The sequence below is a fragment of the Pygocentrus nattereri genome, chromosome 10 (assembly GCF_015220715.1).
Source record: "Pygocentrus nattereri isolate fPygNat1 chromosome 10, fPygNat1.pri, whole genome shotgun sequence".
In the NCBI taxonomy this organism is placed as follows: Eukaryota; Metazoa; Chordata; class Actinopteri; order Characiformes; family Serrasalmidae; genus Pygocentrus; species Pygocentrus nattereri.
In genome coordinates, this window is record NC_051220.1 from 14,274,449 (window position 1) to 14,291,007 (window position 16,559).

General features: G+C 41.3%; 1 protein-coding gene across 14 annotated transcripts in view; it reads left to right on the forward strand.

Moving 5' to 3' along the window:
- The first annotated feature begins 5,759 nt into the window (after positions 1–5,759).
- Positions 5,760–16,559, forward strand: part of gphna (gephyrin a) — a 160,738-nt gene continuing 149,938 nt past the window's right edge. For 12 of the 14 annotated variants that reach the window (XM_037541978.1, XM_037541981.1, XM_017724838.2 and 9 more), the window contains exon 1: positions 5,760–5,884. In XM_037541978.1, the coding sequence (XP_037397875.1) occupies positions 5,821–5,884 (64 nt within the window). In that variant the 5' untranslated portion in view covers positions 5,760–5,820. The remainder of the gene's footprint in view (positions 5,885–16,559) is intronic. The other 2 variants (XM_037541979.1, XM_037541986.1) reach the window with 2 other exon arrangements.

Consider the following 16,559-nt stretch of genomic DNA (forward strand, 5'->3'; position numbering starts at 1 on the left):
GGTTTCCTGATACATTTATTCTGTAACAAGAAACTGCCAAACACTAATGTTGCAAAGCTGAAGTCAGTTTCTCATTCAAATTTTCCTGTTCCACCTTAAATGATGCAGCAGTTATATTCTGTCATCTCAGGCACCATTTAAGGTGGAATGGGAAAATTTGAACATGAAGCTGGTGAATGAGAAGCGACTTTAGCCTCCTTTAAAAAAACAAATGTTTAGAGACATTTTACAAAAAAAATATTCATTTTGAGGGAAAGTTTCCTGCTACAGATGTGAGAAAAGTGGCTACAGATGAGCTAAAGCTTAAAGCAAATCAAATTAGGCATGTGTTTTTGTTAATATTTTTGTAGTCTATACAAGGACATTAGCACATACTGGGACATATTTGCAGCCAAGATGGTAAAATTGACAAAATTTTGTGGCTCCTAAGGTGGTTTGATTTTTGTTTAAGGCCAAAATGCCCTCTGTCAACATTTGGGTTGCCGACCCCTGCCCTAGCTTGTTGAGCCCTGTGCACAGCCCAAGATAACTGCTGATACTATAAAGCTCACCTTTTGTAGTACAGATAGAACTGTAAAAATATCAAGACTCAAAATTTTATGTGCGTCTGCAGTCACACTCTTCTGTCCTAATGTGTTGCAGGTCAAATGTCATCTTAAAATCTCATTTCTTGTTTTATATAAGCACAAATACAAAACAACTAAGGTTTGCATAAAGCCTGTAAGCTTCTTACTTCTTGGCAACACGTCTGCAGAGGGATACGGTTTGTGTGTCAAAACAGTGCTGTTGTCACAAATATTAGCACGATTAGAAAAACTCAACCCATCAGCTTGTAAGGTTGGAACCAAATGTTGCATGATTGAGTATATGGAACAAATGAGACTGTAATATACACTGCTCAAAAAATAAAGGGAACACTCAAATAACACATCCTAGATCTGAATGAATTAAATATTCTCATTGAATACTTTGTTCTGTACAAAGTTGAATGTGCTGACAACAAAATCACACAAAAATCATTAACGGAAATCAAGTTTATTAACCAATGGAGGCCTGGATTTGGAGTTACACACAAAATTAAAGTGGAAAAACACACTACAGACTGATCCAACTTTGATGTAATGTCGTTAAAACAAGTCAAAATGAGGCTCAATATTGTGTGTGGCCTCCACGTGCCTGTATGACCTCCCTACAACGCCTGGGCATGCTCCTGATGAGGTGGCGGATGGTCTCCTGAAGGACCTGGACTAAAGCATCCGCCAACTCCTGGACAGTCTGTGGTGCAACGTGGCGTTGGTGGATGGAGCGAGACATGATGTCCCAGATGTGCTCTGATTCATGTCTGGGGAACGGGCGGGCCAGTCCATAGCTTCAATGCCTTCAATGCTGACACACTCCAGCCACTTGAGGTCTAGTATTGTCCTGCATTAGGAGGAACCCAGGGCCAGCCGCACCAGCATATGGTCTCACAAGGGGTCTGAGGATCTCATCTCGGTACCTAATGGCAGTCAGGCTACCCCTGGCAAGCACATGGAGGGCTGTGCGGCCCTCCAAAGAAATGCCACCCCACACCATTACGTCTGTCTCACGTGCTCATGGTGAACCTGCTTTCATCTGTGAAGATCTCAGGGCGCCAGTGGCGAATTTGCCAATCCTGGTGTTCTCTGGCAAATGCCAAGTGTCCTGCACACATGCACATTTGTGGCCTGCTGGAGGTCATTTTGCAGGGCTCTGGCAGTGCTCCTCCTGTTCCTCCTTGCACAAAGGCGGAGGTAGTGGTCCTGCTGCTGGGTTGTTGCCCTCCTACGGCCTCCTCCACGTCTCCTGGTGTACTGGCCTGTCTCCTGGTAGCGCCTCCAGCCTCTGGACACTACGCTGACAGACACAGCAAACCTTCTTGCCACAGCTTGCATTGATGTGCCATCCTGGATGAGCTGCACTACCTGAGCCATTTGTGTGGGTTGTAGAGTCCGTCTCTACCACGAGTGTGAAAGCACCACCAACATTCAAAAGTGTTTTATTGGTACTTTGTCAACTGTCTTATTTTGAGAGCAATTCTGAATGTGATGAATATAATATGTAAGCATGAATTCATGGTTGAAATTAGGTTGAATTCCAGTTGCTGAACAATGTTGAGTTTTGATATCAGTCTGAACAGCCTAAAAAAGAAGTGTTTTTCCTTTCTGTTTTTTTTTTCCGGTCTGTGTGGGTGTGTATATGTGTTTGTAATTAAGACATTTTTTTTAAGGCGACGTTTTCAGGACGCCATTAAGTGGCGACAGCAAGGTTGGGGCAGCCATAGCTCAGGTGGTAGAGCAGGTTGTTCACTAATCGAAGGGTTGGCAGTTCAATTCCAGACTGTAGTGCCCTTGAGCAAGACACCCAAATACTCTGACTAACATTGGTGTAGAGACTGGGTACCAACGTCAGCCCGATTGTCTTTCAACCAAAATTGAGCGTCTGTCCAACGTCGGAGGTTGACGTCAAGCCAATGATGGGTTTCGGCATCAGTCCGATTTTAATTTTCAACCAACATCCAATGTCTCTTCAACATCGGGGGTTGACTTCAAGTCGATGTTGGGTTTTGGTGTCAGTCCGATTTTCATTTTCAACCAAAATTTAACGTCTGTCCAACATTGGGTGTTGACGTCAAGCTAATGCCGGGTTTTGGCGTCAGCCTGATTTTCATTTTCAACCAAAATCCACCGTCTCTACAATGTCGGGTGTTGGCATCAAGCCGACATTGGGTATTGGCGTCAGTCAGATTTTAAATTTTCAACCAAAATTTAACGTCTGTCCAATGTTAGGGGTTGACGTCAAGCCGACATTGGGTATTGGCGTCAGCCGGATTTTCATTTTCAACCAAAATCCAACGTATCTACAACATCAGGTGTTGGCGTCAAGCCGACATTGGGTATTGGCGTCAGTCAGATTTTAAATTTTCAACCAAAATTTAACGTCTGTCCAATGTTAGGGGTTGACGTCAAGCCGATGTTGGGTTTTGGCGTCAGTCAGATTTTCATTTTCAACCAAAATCCAACGTATCTACAACGTTGGCTGTTGACGTCAAGCCGACATTGGGTATTGGCGTCAATCAGATTTTCATTTTCAACCAAAATCCAACGTATGTACAACGTCGGGTGTTGACGTCAAGCTGATGCCGAGTTTTGGCGTCAGCCTGATTTTCATTTTCAACCAAAACCCAATGTCTCTTCAACGTCGGGGGTTGACCAAGCCGACGTTGGTTATTGGCGTCAGTCAGATTTTCATTTTCAGCCAAAATCCAAAACCTCTACAACGCCGGGTGTTGACGTCAAGCCGACATTGGGTATTGGCGTCAGTCAGATTTTCATTTTCAACCAAAATCCAACGTATCTACAACGTTGGGTGTTGACGTCAAGCCGACAATGGGTTTCGGCGTCAGCCTGATTTTCATTTTCAACCAAAAACCAAAAAAAACGCCTGTCCAATGTTAGGGGTTGACGTCAAGCCGATGTTGGGTTTTGGCATCAATCAGATTTTCATTTTCAACCAAAGTCCAACGTCTTTCTGACGTCAATTTGACGTCCTTTGCCTGCAGGGCATGATCTACAAAGCCAGAAAAATTTAAAACAAAACAGGAACATACAGGAAGATAACAATTTATAGAGCAACACATAAAACAATAGAACAACATGGTTGTAAGCAGGACTACAAATGAGTAAGAGTCTAATAATTAGAAAAGTTGGTTACAGTACATCTATGGAACATATCAGCACCAGCAAACACTGGCCAATTTTGACTACCCTAAGCAGGCAATCTACAGAAGTCAAGAACATTTGATACTCTGAAAATTCAGTTAATTACAATTATTTTTTTTTTCAGATGTTGCTCGAAAACTAACATCTTACTAATTGTAGTTCAATTGCTATTCTGTGTCCCATGTGATAAAATGTTGAAAATATGCAGACTTCCTTTCTAATTAGTGAAGTCAGTCACTTTATTGTACATCTATTGCTGACACAGGTGCGATTGGCAATGCGCTCACACAGCCTGTATAATGTCCTTAGATAATCACTGTCAATAAAATGGGGTGCTCTGAACCATCCGCACATGAGGCTAAAGCCACCATGCCTACTCTCAAACACCAGCTAGAGGGGTATATCCTGGATTGGGCTATGGCACAGCTTCTCTTCAGTAATAGAACCGCTAATAATACATTTGTGGCCATGAAGCCCATGGTTCACGTGGCTCACAGCAACCAGGCTCCATACATTTTTTTATTAGGGCCCTCCTTTCAATTCTGACATAATTGTTATTATTATTGAACTCCACTCCAGACACAGCAGGGTATTGTATGAAAGGAGCCTTTGTGGTAAGAAAACACCTGGAAGGTCAGAAAGAGTGAGACAACACTGCTTGTACAGTAGATGCTAACTGGGAATAGGAAGACTAGCTGATAAGGGTTGGTAAGTGTACTAATTAAAGTAAAACATTTATTATGACATTTTAATGTGAACAAACAGAGTATACTTACCTGTAACATCTGAATGCATGCATGTCCATCACTCAAACCGGTTATATGAATACATGTAATGATCTACCTTTTTAAACTCTTTTAGATCTACCCCCTTGAGGATGTACACTCTCATTGGTTTAGTCCGGGGTGGGCTAATGAGTATATAAGGGGTAACATGGCTAATGGTGAGAGGAGCTGAGAGGCTGAGTTTGTCTCTGGAGGACAGAACTTTGTTGGCCGAGTGAATATACTTGAGAGACGGTCACGGATTGGGGTTCAGTGAAACTCATAATCTAACCAGTGGTAGCATTAAGCCATTATGAGCCGAGCTTACCTCCAGGCCAAAGTGTATATAGTGTAATGTATTGTCGTTGTTTGTTTTGTGTTTGTATAGTTTTCTTTTGGGTTTTTTTTTTGGGTGCACCTGATGGTGAATGATTTTGGAACCTCAAATCTGGTTTGAGGAAGCTTATTTACCACCACTCACTGTTTGCTGACATACCTCTTGTCCACACGACCCACATTACCACAGTGAGAAATAAGGGTTACCAGGCTTTTCAGGAAAATCAGACATATTGGGAATCAAACTGGGTCCAGGGACATTTTAAAAAAGGAGGGGCAATGAAACCTCCAAGGGAGGGGTGATAAGGTTGCTCAGCTTTGGGTATAAGATGAAATGTGTTTGTATTGTCTGTATATTTTGGCTTCCAGAAGCCATCTTGTCACTTGGAACTTGATAAACGAAGAAGGGACCTCTTTCTGTCCCTCAAAAAGGAACCTGCGGCTGAAGTTTGGTTTTTCATCTGTCTTTGACTTTTTGCAAGAATGCTTATTCAATCTTTTTGATTCGTTAACTTTTTTTACATTAAAACATACTTTAATACTTTTTCTGCATCAGAGAACATATTAAATTAAAACTAGAATTAAAACTAATTTGTCCCGACAACAGACAGCCCTGTCTGTTTTTCATCCTCTTATTCATAATGCAAATCACGATAACCTTTAATTTCAGAATTCTTTCACAGCTTGTTAATATGTTAAATATTTATGTCTATACTTATATATTTTTTTATCTTAATGGGCTAGTCTAGATTTATGTGACTGCTAGATGCTAGTGGGTGGAGTGACATACCTTGGAATAATGACTAATGACTATGGCTCTCGCACCTCTTAATTTTCTCGCCATTCTGCTGGAGCTCGTAACTCGACTTATCTTGGCTGTCTTTACTCACTTTCACTTTCCCCTCCCCCTGAAGTTCGATGCGCTCTACTCTCGTCTCCGTCAAGGCTTCCCAGTACTGGCGAGAGCGCCCCTGCTTAACATGGCGTCGGACGGAATGATTTTAACCAACCACGACCACCAAATCCGGGTCGGTATATTAACAGGTAAGCCGCAAATGCCTTTCAGATCATTTCATTTTGGCGTTCCGTGCTGATTGTTTTGCGGCGGCTGTCCGCGCTGTTAGGCCAGGTTTTGGTGGTTGTAATGAGTTCAGTATCTCTCTGCCTCTTCTCCAATGCTTCCAGGCGACGAAGGTTTGAAGCTTGGGGTTTGCTTCCATATTAAACTCCACAACTAAATTCTTCGACTGCCGCTGATTATGTTTAGTTCTGCATGTTTTTCCTCACTTCTGTCAAACAGTAAAAATCCCGGATAATGGGAAACCAGTTTGTGTGTTATGAATTATGCATGTCTTGCACACCTTATAGCGCTGGAAAACCGAGCTCTTGTGAGTCAGACACGATTGCGTGTGGCTACAGCTTTGTCCCGAATTGCAAAACCGACCAGGTGGTCACGCTCAGTAAATGTTTGTCACGAGTTTCTGGTTAAGCTTTAACGGCAGTTTTCTTCACCAAATGCCAGCTCTGTATAATAAACTCTGCGGTTTGGACCTTAAACCTAGTTGACGTAAATCCCAAGCGGCCGCTGACTGTCAGTCGTATGTAGCGATCAGATGGGTTGGATCGTTTACACCGATGGCAATTGTAATTTCTCTTCACGCACGAGCCCTGTTTTTTCTGACGGTGAAGTAGTGAGGCGGCCCCCTCCTTCCTGTAGTTAAACACTGCTGTCGTGCTGCCGTTGCTTGTCCGTGGGAGGGAGGGGGCGCGTACGGCGACTGAATGCAAATGCTGCTGAGGTCGGTGTGTGTCACGTATGCATGACTGCTGGAGTAAGGAAAGGATCCAGTAGAGGGGACTCGGCTACGTCCGGTCCGCCTGAGTGGGGGGAATCACCCTGGTTAGGCACTCGTGTATACTACCTGTAAATGACTCCGAGAGCGACGGGCTTTGATTTTTTACCGCTTAAGAAAGCTACAAATCAAACAGCAGCAGGCTTTGAGAAGGTATGAGGGATTCTCCCGAGGATATAGTTGAGAGAGCCCCCGTTCTCTCTTTCAACCCCCTCCTTCCATCAGAGTAACGCTTAGCCTCCAGTCTGTGCGATCGGTTAACACTGTTCTTTCCTGTGTTCTGACATATCGAGGAAGCAGATGCTTATTGATGAGGAACACTGTGTGTATGTGTGTGTGAGACAGTGGGAGAGGGAGCACAGTGAATGAGGATTTCTGACAGCAATAAAAAAGCATGAACGTGGAGCCGAACATAAAGCCGCTATAAACGAAATAGATATGATTTAATTAAGTAGGTCACATTCGTGTTTATGTGCATTTTGACAACACATTTTTTTCTTTTAAAAGTAAACTTAAATAGTAGGGATACATCACTGTTAATACTTGGGATTGGGTATTTGCCTGGTATTGTCCTCATTTACTTGCTCTTGACTTCATAAAAGAACATCTGATACCACCTGATACCATGTGACGTAAGCATAGTTAATGTATGTTGCAAATTCAAATGTACAGTATGATTCACCAAAGAACAAGATTTCTGAAATCACAATATGCCTGGCTTTAGATGACATTCCACTACAGCTGAAACAATCAATCGCTAGACTTTAACAACACTGAAAACTTCACAAGTGAGCTTATCGGTTGCATTAGCCTTAGATATGATTCCTGCTGTCGCTGTGCTACAGATACTGTTGTTAAAAGAGACAGATGAGGAGCATGAGAACAAAACTATGAAACATTTTTCACCTACAGCTGTTCAGAAGTACTTTTCCGATGTGGAACAACACCCATTCTTCTCCCCTGAAGTGCCATTACGTTTACTGATGTAGCATTGCTAGCTAATGTACATCATTTAAAATGAGTCAGACTCTAATTATTCAATTGTTAAGGTACATTGCATTCATTTACACTAACAACTACTTAATTCTAAGTACGTAATTCCTTATGCTATTAAACTTCTATTGGCAAGTACTAAAAAATATGTACTTATCCTTGAATTCAGTCTGTCACTAAAATTAGCTTTCTTAAGGTGTCGTATCCTATGGTATGGTATGGATAATCATAACAGTTTACACTTTTCGTGTAAGATTTGTTTTCATTCAAAGACAAATTTACATAAATTATTTTTTTTTCTTTTAAGCCAAATGGAGTAATTGCCAGGTGATCTTTTCCAAGGGGTTTGTTGGGGGAAAAATACACAGAAAAATAGTATCCCCTATATTTTTCTGATATAAATTTTAGCTACATAGCATGTACACTTATTTAAGTACATTTCAGTCAATGTTTATTAACAATTCTACTTTCACCACAACTAATATTGTGCTGCTACTGTTACTAGACCTGAGTGATGGGGCAGTGTAATTGGATATCGTTAATGACTGACAAATAACCCGGTGGCGATAATCGAAGTGTGATTAGAGAGGACTAGTTTACCATTAAACAGGTCAAAAATACAGTGTCTCACAAAAGTGAGTACATCCCTCACATTTCTTCAAATATTTTGTTATTTTTTCATGGGACAACACTATAAAAATGAAACTTGGATATAACTTAAAGTAGTTAGTGTACAGCTTGTATAGCCGTATACATTTGCTGTCCTCTGAAAACAACTTAACAAACAGACTTTAATGTGTAAATAGCTGGCAACACAAGTGAGTACACCTCATAGTGAACCAAATGTCCAAATTGTTCTCAGAGTATCAATATTTTGTGTGACCACCATTATTATCTAGCACTGCCTTATCCCTCTTGGGCATGGAATTCACCAGATTGAGGATGCTCAATTGGGTTTAAGTCTGGAGATATACTTAGCCAGTCAATCACCTTTACCTTCAGCAAGGCAGTTGTCATCTTGGGGGTGTGTTGGAAAACTGCTATGCGGAGCAGTTTCCCGAAGGGAGGGGATTGTGCTGTGCCTCAGAATGTCACAATACATGTTGGAGTTCATTTTTTCCTCAATGAACCACAGCTCGTCAGTGCCAGCAGCATTCATGCAGCTCCAGACCATGATGCCACCACCACCATGCTTGACTGTAGGCAAGAGACAGTTGTCTTGGTACTCCTCATCAGGGTGCCACCACACATGTTGGACAACCAAACAAGTGGTCTTGTCAGACCACAGGACATGGTTCTAGTAATCCATGTTCTTGGACTGCTTGTCTTCAGCAAACTGTTTTTTCTTGTGCTGCAGCTTCAGAAGAGGCTTCCTTCTGGGACAGCTGCCATGCAGACGAACTTAATGCATTGTTCTGCGTCTGGTCTGAGCACTGACAGGCTGACCTTCCTCGTCTTCAACCTCTGCAGCAATGCTGACAGCACTCATGCATCTATTTTTTGAAGGCAACCTCTGTATGTGACGCTGAACACGTGGACTTCTTTGTTCGACCCTGGCGAGGCCTGTTCCAAGTGGAACTTGTCCTGGAAAACCACTGTATGACCTTGGCCACCATGCAATAACTCAGTTTCAGAAGATTGTTAGCAATCTTCTTATAGCCTAGGCCATCTTTCTGGAGAGCAACAATTCTATTTCTCACATCCTCAGAGAGTTCTTTGCCATGAGTTGCCATGTTGAATATCCAGTGGCCAGTATGAGTGAACAGCCCTGCTCCCCATTCACATCTGGAACCTTGTATCTCTAATGAATCACAATACACAAGGGAGGGACAGTGACACAATTGAGCACAATTTGGACATGTTGACTGTGAGGTGTACTTACTTGTGTTGCCAGCTATTTAGACATTAGTGGCTGTGTGTTAAGTTATTTTCAGAGGATAGTAAGTCTGCACTGCTAGAGCTGGATCCAAGCCTTACATCACCAAGCGCAATGAAAAGCACTGAATGCAGTGGTGTAAAGTGCCACCACTGGACTCTAGAGCAGTGGAGACGTGTTCTTTGGAGTGACAAATCACGCTTCTCTGTATGGCAATCTGAAGGATGACTGGGTTTGGCAGTTGCCAGGAGAACAGAACTTGTCTGATTGCATTATGCCAAGTGTAAAGTTTGGTGGAGAGGAGATTATGGTGTGGGGTTGTTTTTTTAGCAAGTTGGGTTCAGCCCCTTAGTTCCAGTGAAAGGAACTCTTGATGCTATAGCAGTCCAAGAGATTTTGGACAATTTCATGCTCCCAACTCTGTGGGAACAGTTTGGGGACGGCCCCTTCCTGTTCCAACATGACTGCGCACCAGTGTACAAATCAAGGTCCATAAAGACACGGATGAGAGAGTTTGGTGTGGAAGAACTTGACTGGCCTCCACAGAGTCCTGACCTCAACTCGATAGAACACAGTTGGGATGAATTAGAGTGGAGAGTGCAAGCCAGGTCGTCTTGTCCAACATCATTGTCTGACCCCTCAAATGCGCTTCTAGAAGAATGGTCAAAAATTCCCATAAACACACTCCTAACCCTTGTGGAAAGCCTTCCCAGAAGAGTTGAAGGTGTTGTAGCTGCAAAGGGTGGGCCAACATCATATTAAACCCTGGGAGATGACAGAATACTTTTGGCAGTATAGTGTATAAATGCCTTACTTAGTGGATCTTGGGGTTTATCAAAGTGGATGTTAAAATCTCTGACCATTATTAAAAGGAATAAGGAATTCTTATTAATTCCTCAATCACTTATGTTAAGAAAAAAGAAAAGGATTTGTAGCCTACTTTGTGGCTCACAAACCTAAAGCTTTTGTATAGATGGTTGCTGAACCTCTACCCTGGCCGCTTAAAAGAGGGCTGTGTGCATAATTGGCGCGCCTGTGAGGGTGGCTTAATTTAGAGCAAAGTATTCAATCAAAATGATCCGTTATAATTTCATTTACAAACCCATTTCCAGAAAGGTTTTTGGACGCTGTGAAAAATGTACATAAAAACTATTAATTTAAACCCTTGAAAATATTACAAAGATGGCACATCAAATGTCAAAACTGAGAAAATTTTTAATTTTTGAAAAATATATGCCTGTTTAGAATTTGATACTTCTTCCGTGAAAGTTTGGATGGGGCAACAGAGAATCTGGAGAAACCACTTAATTTATTCTATATCTATTATTAAGTGACAAGCCCAAAAAACCCATTACAATTTGTTTTAATTATTAAATTAAAAATAAATATGATTCTGCGCTGGAAATCATTGCATGGGCTCAGGAACACTTCTGAAAACCACTGTCTGTAACAGCAGTTCGTCACTGCATCAACAAACGCAAGTTAAAACTAAAACACAAAGAAGAACGCACGTATAAACATGATTCAGAAATGCTACCAAATTCTCTGAGCCTGAGCTCATTTAAAATGGACTGAAGAAAAGTGTAAAAGTGTCTTGCTGAATCAAAATTTGAAATTCTTTTTGGAAATCATGGATGATGTGACCTCTGGGCTGAAGACCGCTCAGTTTGCTATCAGTGTTCATGATGGTATAGGGGTGTATTAGTACATATGGCATGTGTGACTGGCACATCTGTGAAGGCGCCATTAATGCTGGACGATATGTACAAGTTCTGGCAGCATATGCTTACATTTACATTTATGACAATTTGATCATTTTACACAGGTAGGTGAAGGTAATGTTTGAAGTCTTGCCCAAGGAATCTCATTGGTATAGTCTAGGGTGCTTGCCCACGTGAGGGATTGAACCCCAATCTACAGCATAGAAGGCAGAGGTGTTAATATGCTGCCATCCAAACATAATTTTTTTCAGGGAAGGCCATATTTATTTTAGCAAAACAATGCCAAACCACATTCTGCATGTAATACAACAGCAGGGCTTTGTCTTTGTAGTATTTTCCTTTAAAAATATGTTTTACATGGTTTGCATATCATTGCATTCTGTTTTTATTCCATTCTGCACAATGTCCCAGCTTTTTTTGGAAATGGGGTTGTTCAACAATAATATATATGATATGAAATGATATAAAGCCTTTATTGTCACCAGAGTAACCAGCAAAATTTTGATCAACCCGTCCGAGCACATACAATAGGACAAGAAGGGGGAGACAGGACAGGAAGACAGGAATGATGAAAAATACAGAGAAACAGAATACATGGGGAAGGGGAGGAGACAAACCCAGCACAGCAAGCAGCCATCCCAATGGCCTTAGATAGAAAAGATCCTAGTCCTAGTTTTAGACCAAAGGTGCTGTCACTGCAAAGTGGTATTACTGGTCTGATACTGATTAAATTAGTAGAACAACATTTTTGAGGGTTTTTTTTTTGTTTGTTTCATGTGAGGAACAGACACCGTCTCAGTTGAGTGAAACCTATGTGGCATCTCAAGGCAGCTAGCACACTGTTGGTTTAGTCTGTTTCTCTGCTGCCTGGCCCTAGTTTGTCAGTGACTGACTGTCCTACCCTGAAGGCTATCTGAAAGACTACGAGCTATGCTACGGGGTGGATACTGTCCTGTGAGGGGTGGATTCTGTCCCACATCAAAAGACCAGGCGTGCCCTCAAAAATATACCAATTATCTACAAATCTTGCTATGTTTTCTGAGCACCGTTCGGACAACCAGAAATTCAGTGACCATAATATCCTGTAAATTTCGGCATCATGTTGAACTGTGATGGGCCCAAGCATATTACAACATCAGACATCGTATGGGCTGATTTACACGTCTTTAATGGTATCTTTAGTTATTTCTGTCTACCGCAGACGAACGTCATTAGTACTTACATGAACGACTGTCCTGAAATATCTATGGCTAGCTTGCAGCTTTAAGTTCCCTTTGATGTGCAGTGCCCTGCTAAATCTTACTGATGCCCCCAAAGGAGATTTTCACGTGCCGTAAAATAGTCACCTATAACCAGAGCTTTTTTAACAGGCGTCTCAGAGGGTGTCTGCTGGACATGGAAGCTGAGTGTTGCTTGTGTGGGGTAGCTTTAGCACTAGCTTTAGCTTTGTGACTATGCTGACAAAATGCCACCCATTCGCTCTGCTGTGAGGGCTCTGCTGTGAGGGCTCTGCTGTGAGGGCTCTGCTGTGAGGGCTCTCCTGCCAGAATTGAGAACATGCTAACTCTCCCTTAGTCACCTGGAGCTTCTAACAGTGAGTCTGAGCCCTGCTGACTAGCCCTGCTATTTTCTAACTTCTGGTTGCACATCTCTAACTGTATTATCTTCTCCGCCAAGCATGAGACTTAACACTTTTCTACAAACAAAGCTAGTAACACTGCTGTCACTAGTGACGGTGAGAAGCATAACTAAACATGCTTCACCCAGAGCAAAGCAACAGTTCGCAGTCTGCCATACTGATACTCACCTTGTTTCATTGGCTGAATTGAGTCTTTTACGTGTGTCTTGCGAATATGATGAGTGAAGAAGTGACTTCCAAAGGCCGATGGTTGTAATTAATTGTGAGTAATATGCAACAGCATATTATAAATGTACAAAGCTGCAAGAGACTAGAAGATGGAGCAGAGAAAACACTCCCACCAGTAACTTTGAAAAACAGGAACTATGTCACAGGAACCAAGCGTCATCTCACAAGGAACTACATTAACATTATGTAAATTTCCCCCTAGTCATTGTTGATGCACTGAGAAATTTTAATTGATGAGGTTTAAAAAATTACGGAGTTTTAGGTAATGCCTAACATGTCTCCACTTGTACTGGGGAAGTGGTTGTGATTGTGTTTGTGTGTTTAGAAACAGGCTAAAATCACACAGTGTATTCCTGGCAGGACTGTAATGCTAATGCGATGTGTTTGAAGTGACTTCTGACTGTTATGGTATCAGCAACACTTCACAAGCAGGCCCTTGTTCACTACCAGCTTGAGTTGTTTGTGCATTAGTTCAACAGTGGATGACACGACAGTGGTTGGACTTATCTCTGGAGGAGATGAGACCGCCTACAGGGATGAAGTCCAGGGACTGATTGAGTGGTGTTCAGGAAATAACCTCACCCTGAACTCCTCAAAAACAAAAGACCTCATTATAGACTTGTGGCGGAAAGGAGCAGTCCCCACACCACTATACATCAATGGGGACTGTGTTGAAAGAGTCCATTCCTTCAGATTCCTGGGCAGACACATTTCTGAAGATCTCTCCTGGACCACCAACACTATGGCAGTGGTTAAGAAGGCGAAGCATAATTGATTATGTGAGTCAAAAGTTAAACAAAAAACAAAAGTGGTTCTAAAACTAAAGTCTTAAAATCAAGAAGATTAAAGATTAAATCTAGACAAGAAAAAGTTCAAAAATGTAAAAGTTAAAAACAAGAAAAAAAATTCAAAACTTAGAGTTAAAAATTAAATATCAAAACTTTTTTTTAAAAATCAAAAACTTTACCATTTCTCTCCTCCAGGGAAAACACAACCTGTGTTGAAGGACCCACCTAACAGCAATGAAACCATTGCCATAATATCATAATAATATAGAATAAAGTCAAACTAGGAATCTGATAAACCTTTACATGTGGAAACAGTCAGATGTAAATGGTCCACTTTGCTTATGAAGTCAAACGAGGTCAGCATAGAGTCTCGCAACTTCATTATACATAACAGGTATCCCATATAGCCATGTAGCCCAAAAAAAGACCCTTCTGGCCCCTGGACCCTTCCAGTCCTAACTCAAGCCCTCGACGTGTAACAGTGAGCAAGCAAGTAATTATTATGTAAAAAAATGGTGTGTGAGACTAAACCTAAGAAGTGAGAAACAAACAAAGTAAATGTGAGAAAAGCAAATAAGCACAAGATAAATGTGTGACCAGGTAATACATGATGGACATGACAGTAAGCAAAGCAATGCAAAAGCCGTGTAAAGGATTAAAACGTTGTGTAAGGCTAAATGATTGTGTTAAAATAAAACAAGGTAAAGGTGAGACTAAATATTGATAAGGATAAACAAACTAAATACTACTAAGGGAAAAAAAAAACTATATACTAATAACTAAAACTAATAAGTGAAAGACAATCAAGATAACTGTGTATACAATTAACTTGTAACACAAACAAGACAAAGGATTACAACGTTTAATAGACAATGGGGAGTGTCATCTTCTGCCCTATTGACTTTGCACCAGGTAGAAGGGCTAGTTGCAGGTGACAACAAGAGGTCATTAATACGTCACTTCTGCCTGATCGAGCTTTGGAGATAGATGTGAGAAGTGTCATTAAGACTATCTGGAAGATTGTCATATGGGGCAGATTTTCAAAAAGTTCATACAGCAGTCATCATCTGGTGCACATGTCTAGAGTCCTTCCTTGTTAGGGCTGTTTCAATCAGCCTCTCAAACAGTCCTTGAGCACATGGAATGATACAGCAACCGCACACTGCCAGAAGTCCTATAACTGTTGTCAAGGACACTAGTAGTGATTTAGCCAAACCAGACCATTTCCCGAACCAGGATTCCATCATCCTGGAGAATGGCTTATCTATGCTGGAATTCTCAGCCAGTTTGTTAGGTAAAGCAGTTAAACATTTCAGGGCATTTGAGACTGAACCATCAGGGGCAATATTGTTTGGAATAAATGTGCAACAGGTGGTGCCAATCATAGCACAAACCCCTCCTTTCTCTGCCAAAAGCTTATCAAGTGCAAGTCTATTTTGCCATGTCATTAAACTAGTGGCATCAAGCTGTTCAGAAAGTCCTACTATGGCATCTCTGGTGAAATTAATAAAACGTTGTTGATTGTAATAGCTGTAATTAATCCAATCATCATTTTTATTGATGGTGGAATAAAGAAAAGGAATGATTCAAACCCTGCTGCTATTTGATCTTTTGCCTTTTGCCCTCTTGGGACCCCTATGGCATCAAAACAGATGGTGTTGTCAAAACTACCAGGAACAGTTGTTGATCTCTTTGTTCTGTGCAGCGGTGCATTGTCATGTTCAGTGATTATGGCTATTGGCATTGTAAGTACAGTAATAGCACATGTGCCTGTCCAAGTCTTAGGTAAAGTTGGTCTTAAGGTGGTGGGTAAACAATACCACCAAATACCTGCTCTACCTACTAACATTGTCGAAAAGCTGAGTAATGGAAAGTCAGTCACTTTGTAGGTCTCTGCGCAATGTGGGAAGTGGTCCACAAAGCGTCCATTAGCAAAATGCAGAGTGAAACATGTAAAGTTACCTTTTTCAGGCTTAAAATGCGTGATGTGTGTCTAATCTTCCTAACTGGTGGAAATTTCCAGTGCATATGAGCACAGACTGAATCAGTAGAAATCGTTTTATTCTTGGTCCAAGGTCTTTAGGTTGAGTATCTCTGGAAATCATTAATGAAACATGAGGCACTGAATCTGACACTTTATACCATTGTGCTATTTCTGAGTCTAATTCTGCTTCCACTGCCATTCCTTGCGGTCCTATGATTATGTCTCCTTTTGTGATGACAATGGATCGTCTTTCCAAACATTCTTTCCAAGCCAAATCATATTCTTCATGTGCATTATATGGGTCATATAACAACGTACAATGTAAATCATCAAATCTTCCATTTCAGGCTGTATCCAAGTGCCTGTATCCAACTTTTCCATAACATGAAGTTGTTATATAAATTGGGCTCCATTAACCATAACCAATAAACTGTGGGTGTAAACATCTGATGTTCACATTCTGTGGTTAAAAGCATTTGCCAAACATGTGAAGGAAAGTCTACCAAAACTTCATCTGGTGTGCATTTAATGTCTGCATTTAATTTACACAGAATATCTCTTCCTAATAAATCAACTGGGCAAGTGTCTGAATATAACAGGGGCATTATTACTTTTTGTTTGTCAACGGTCAACTCTA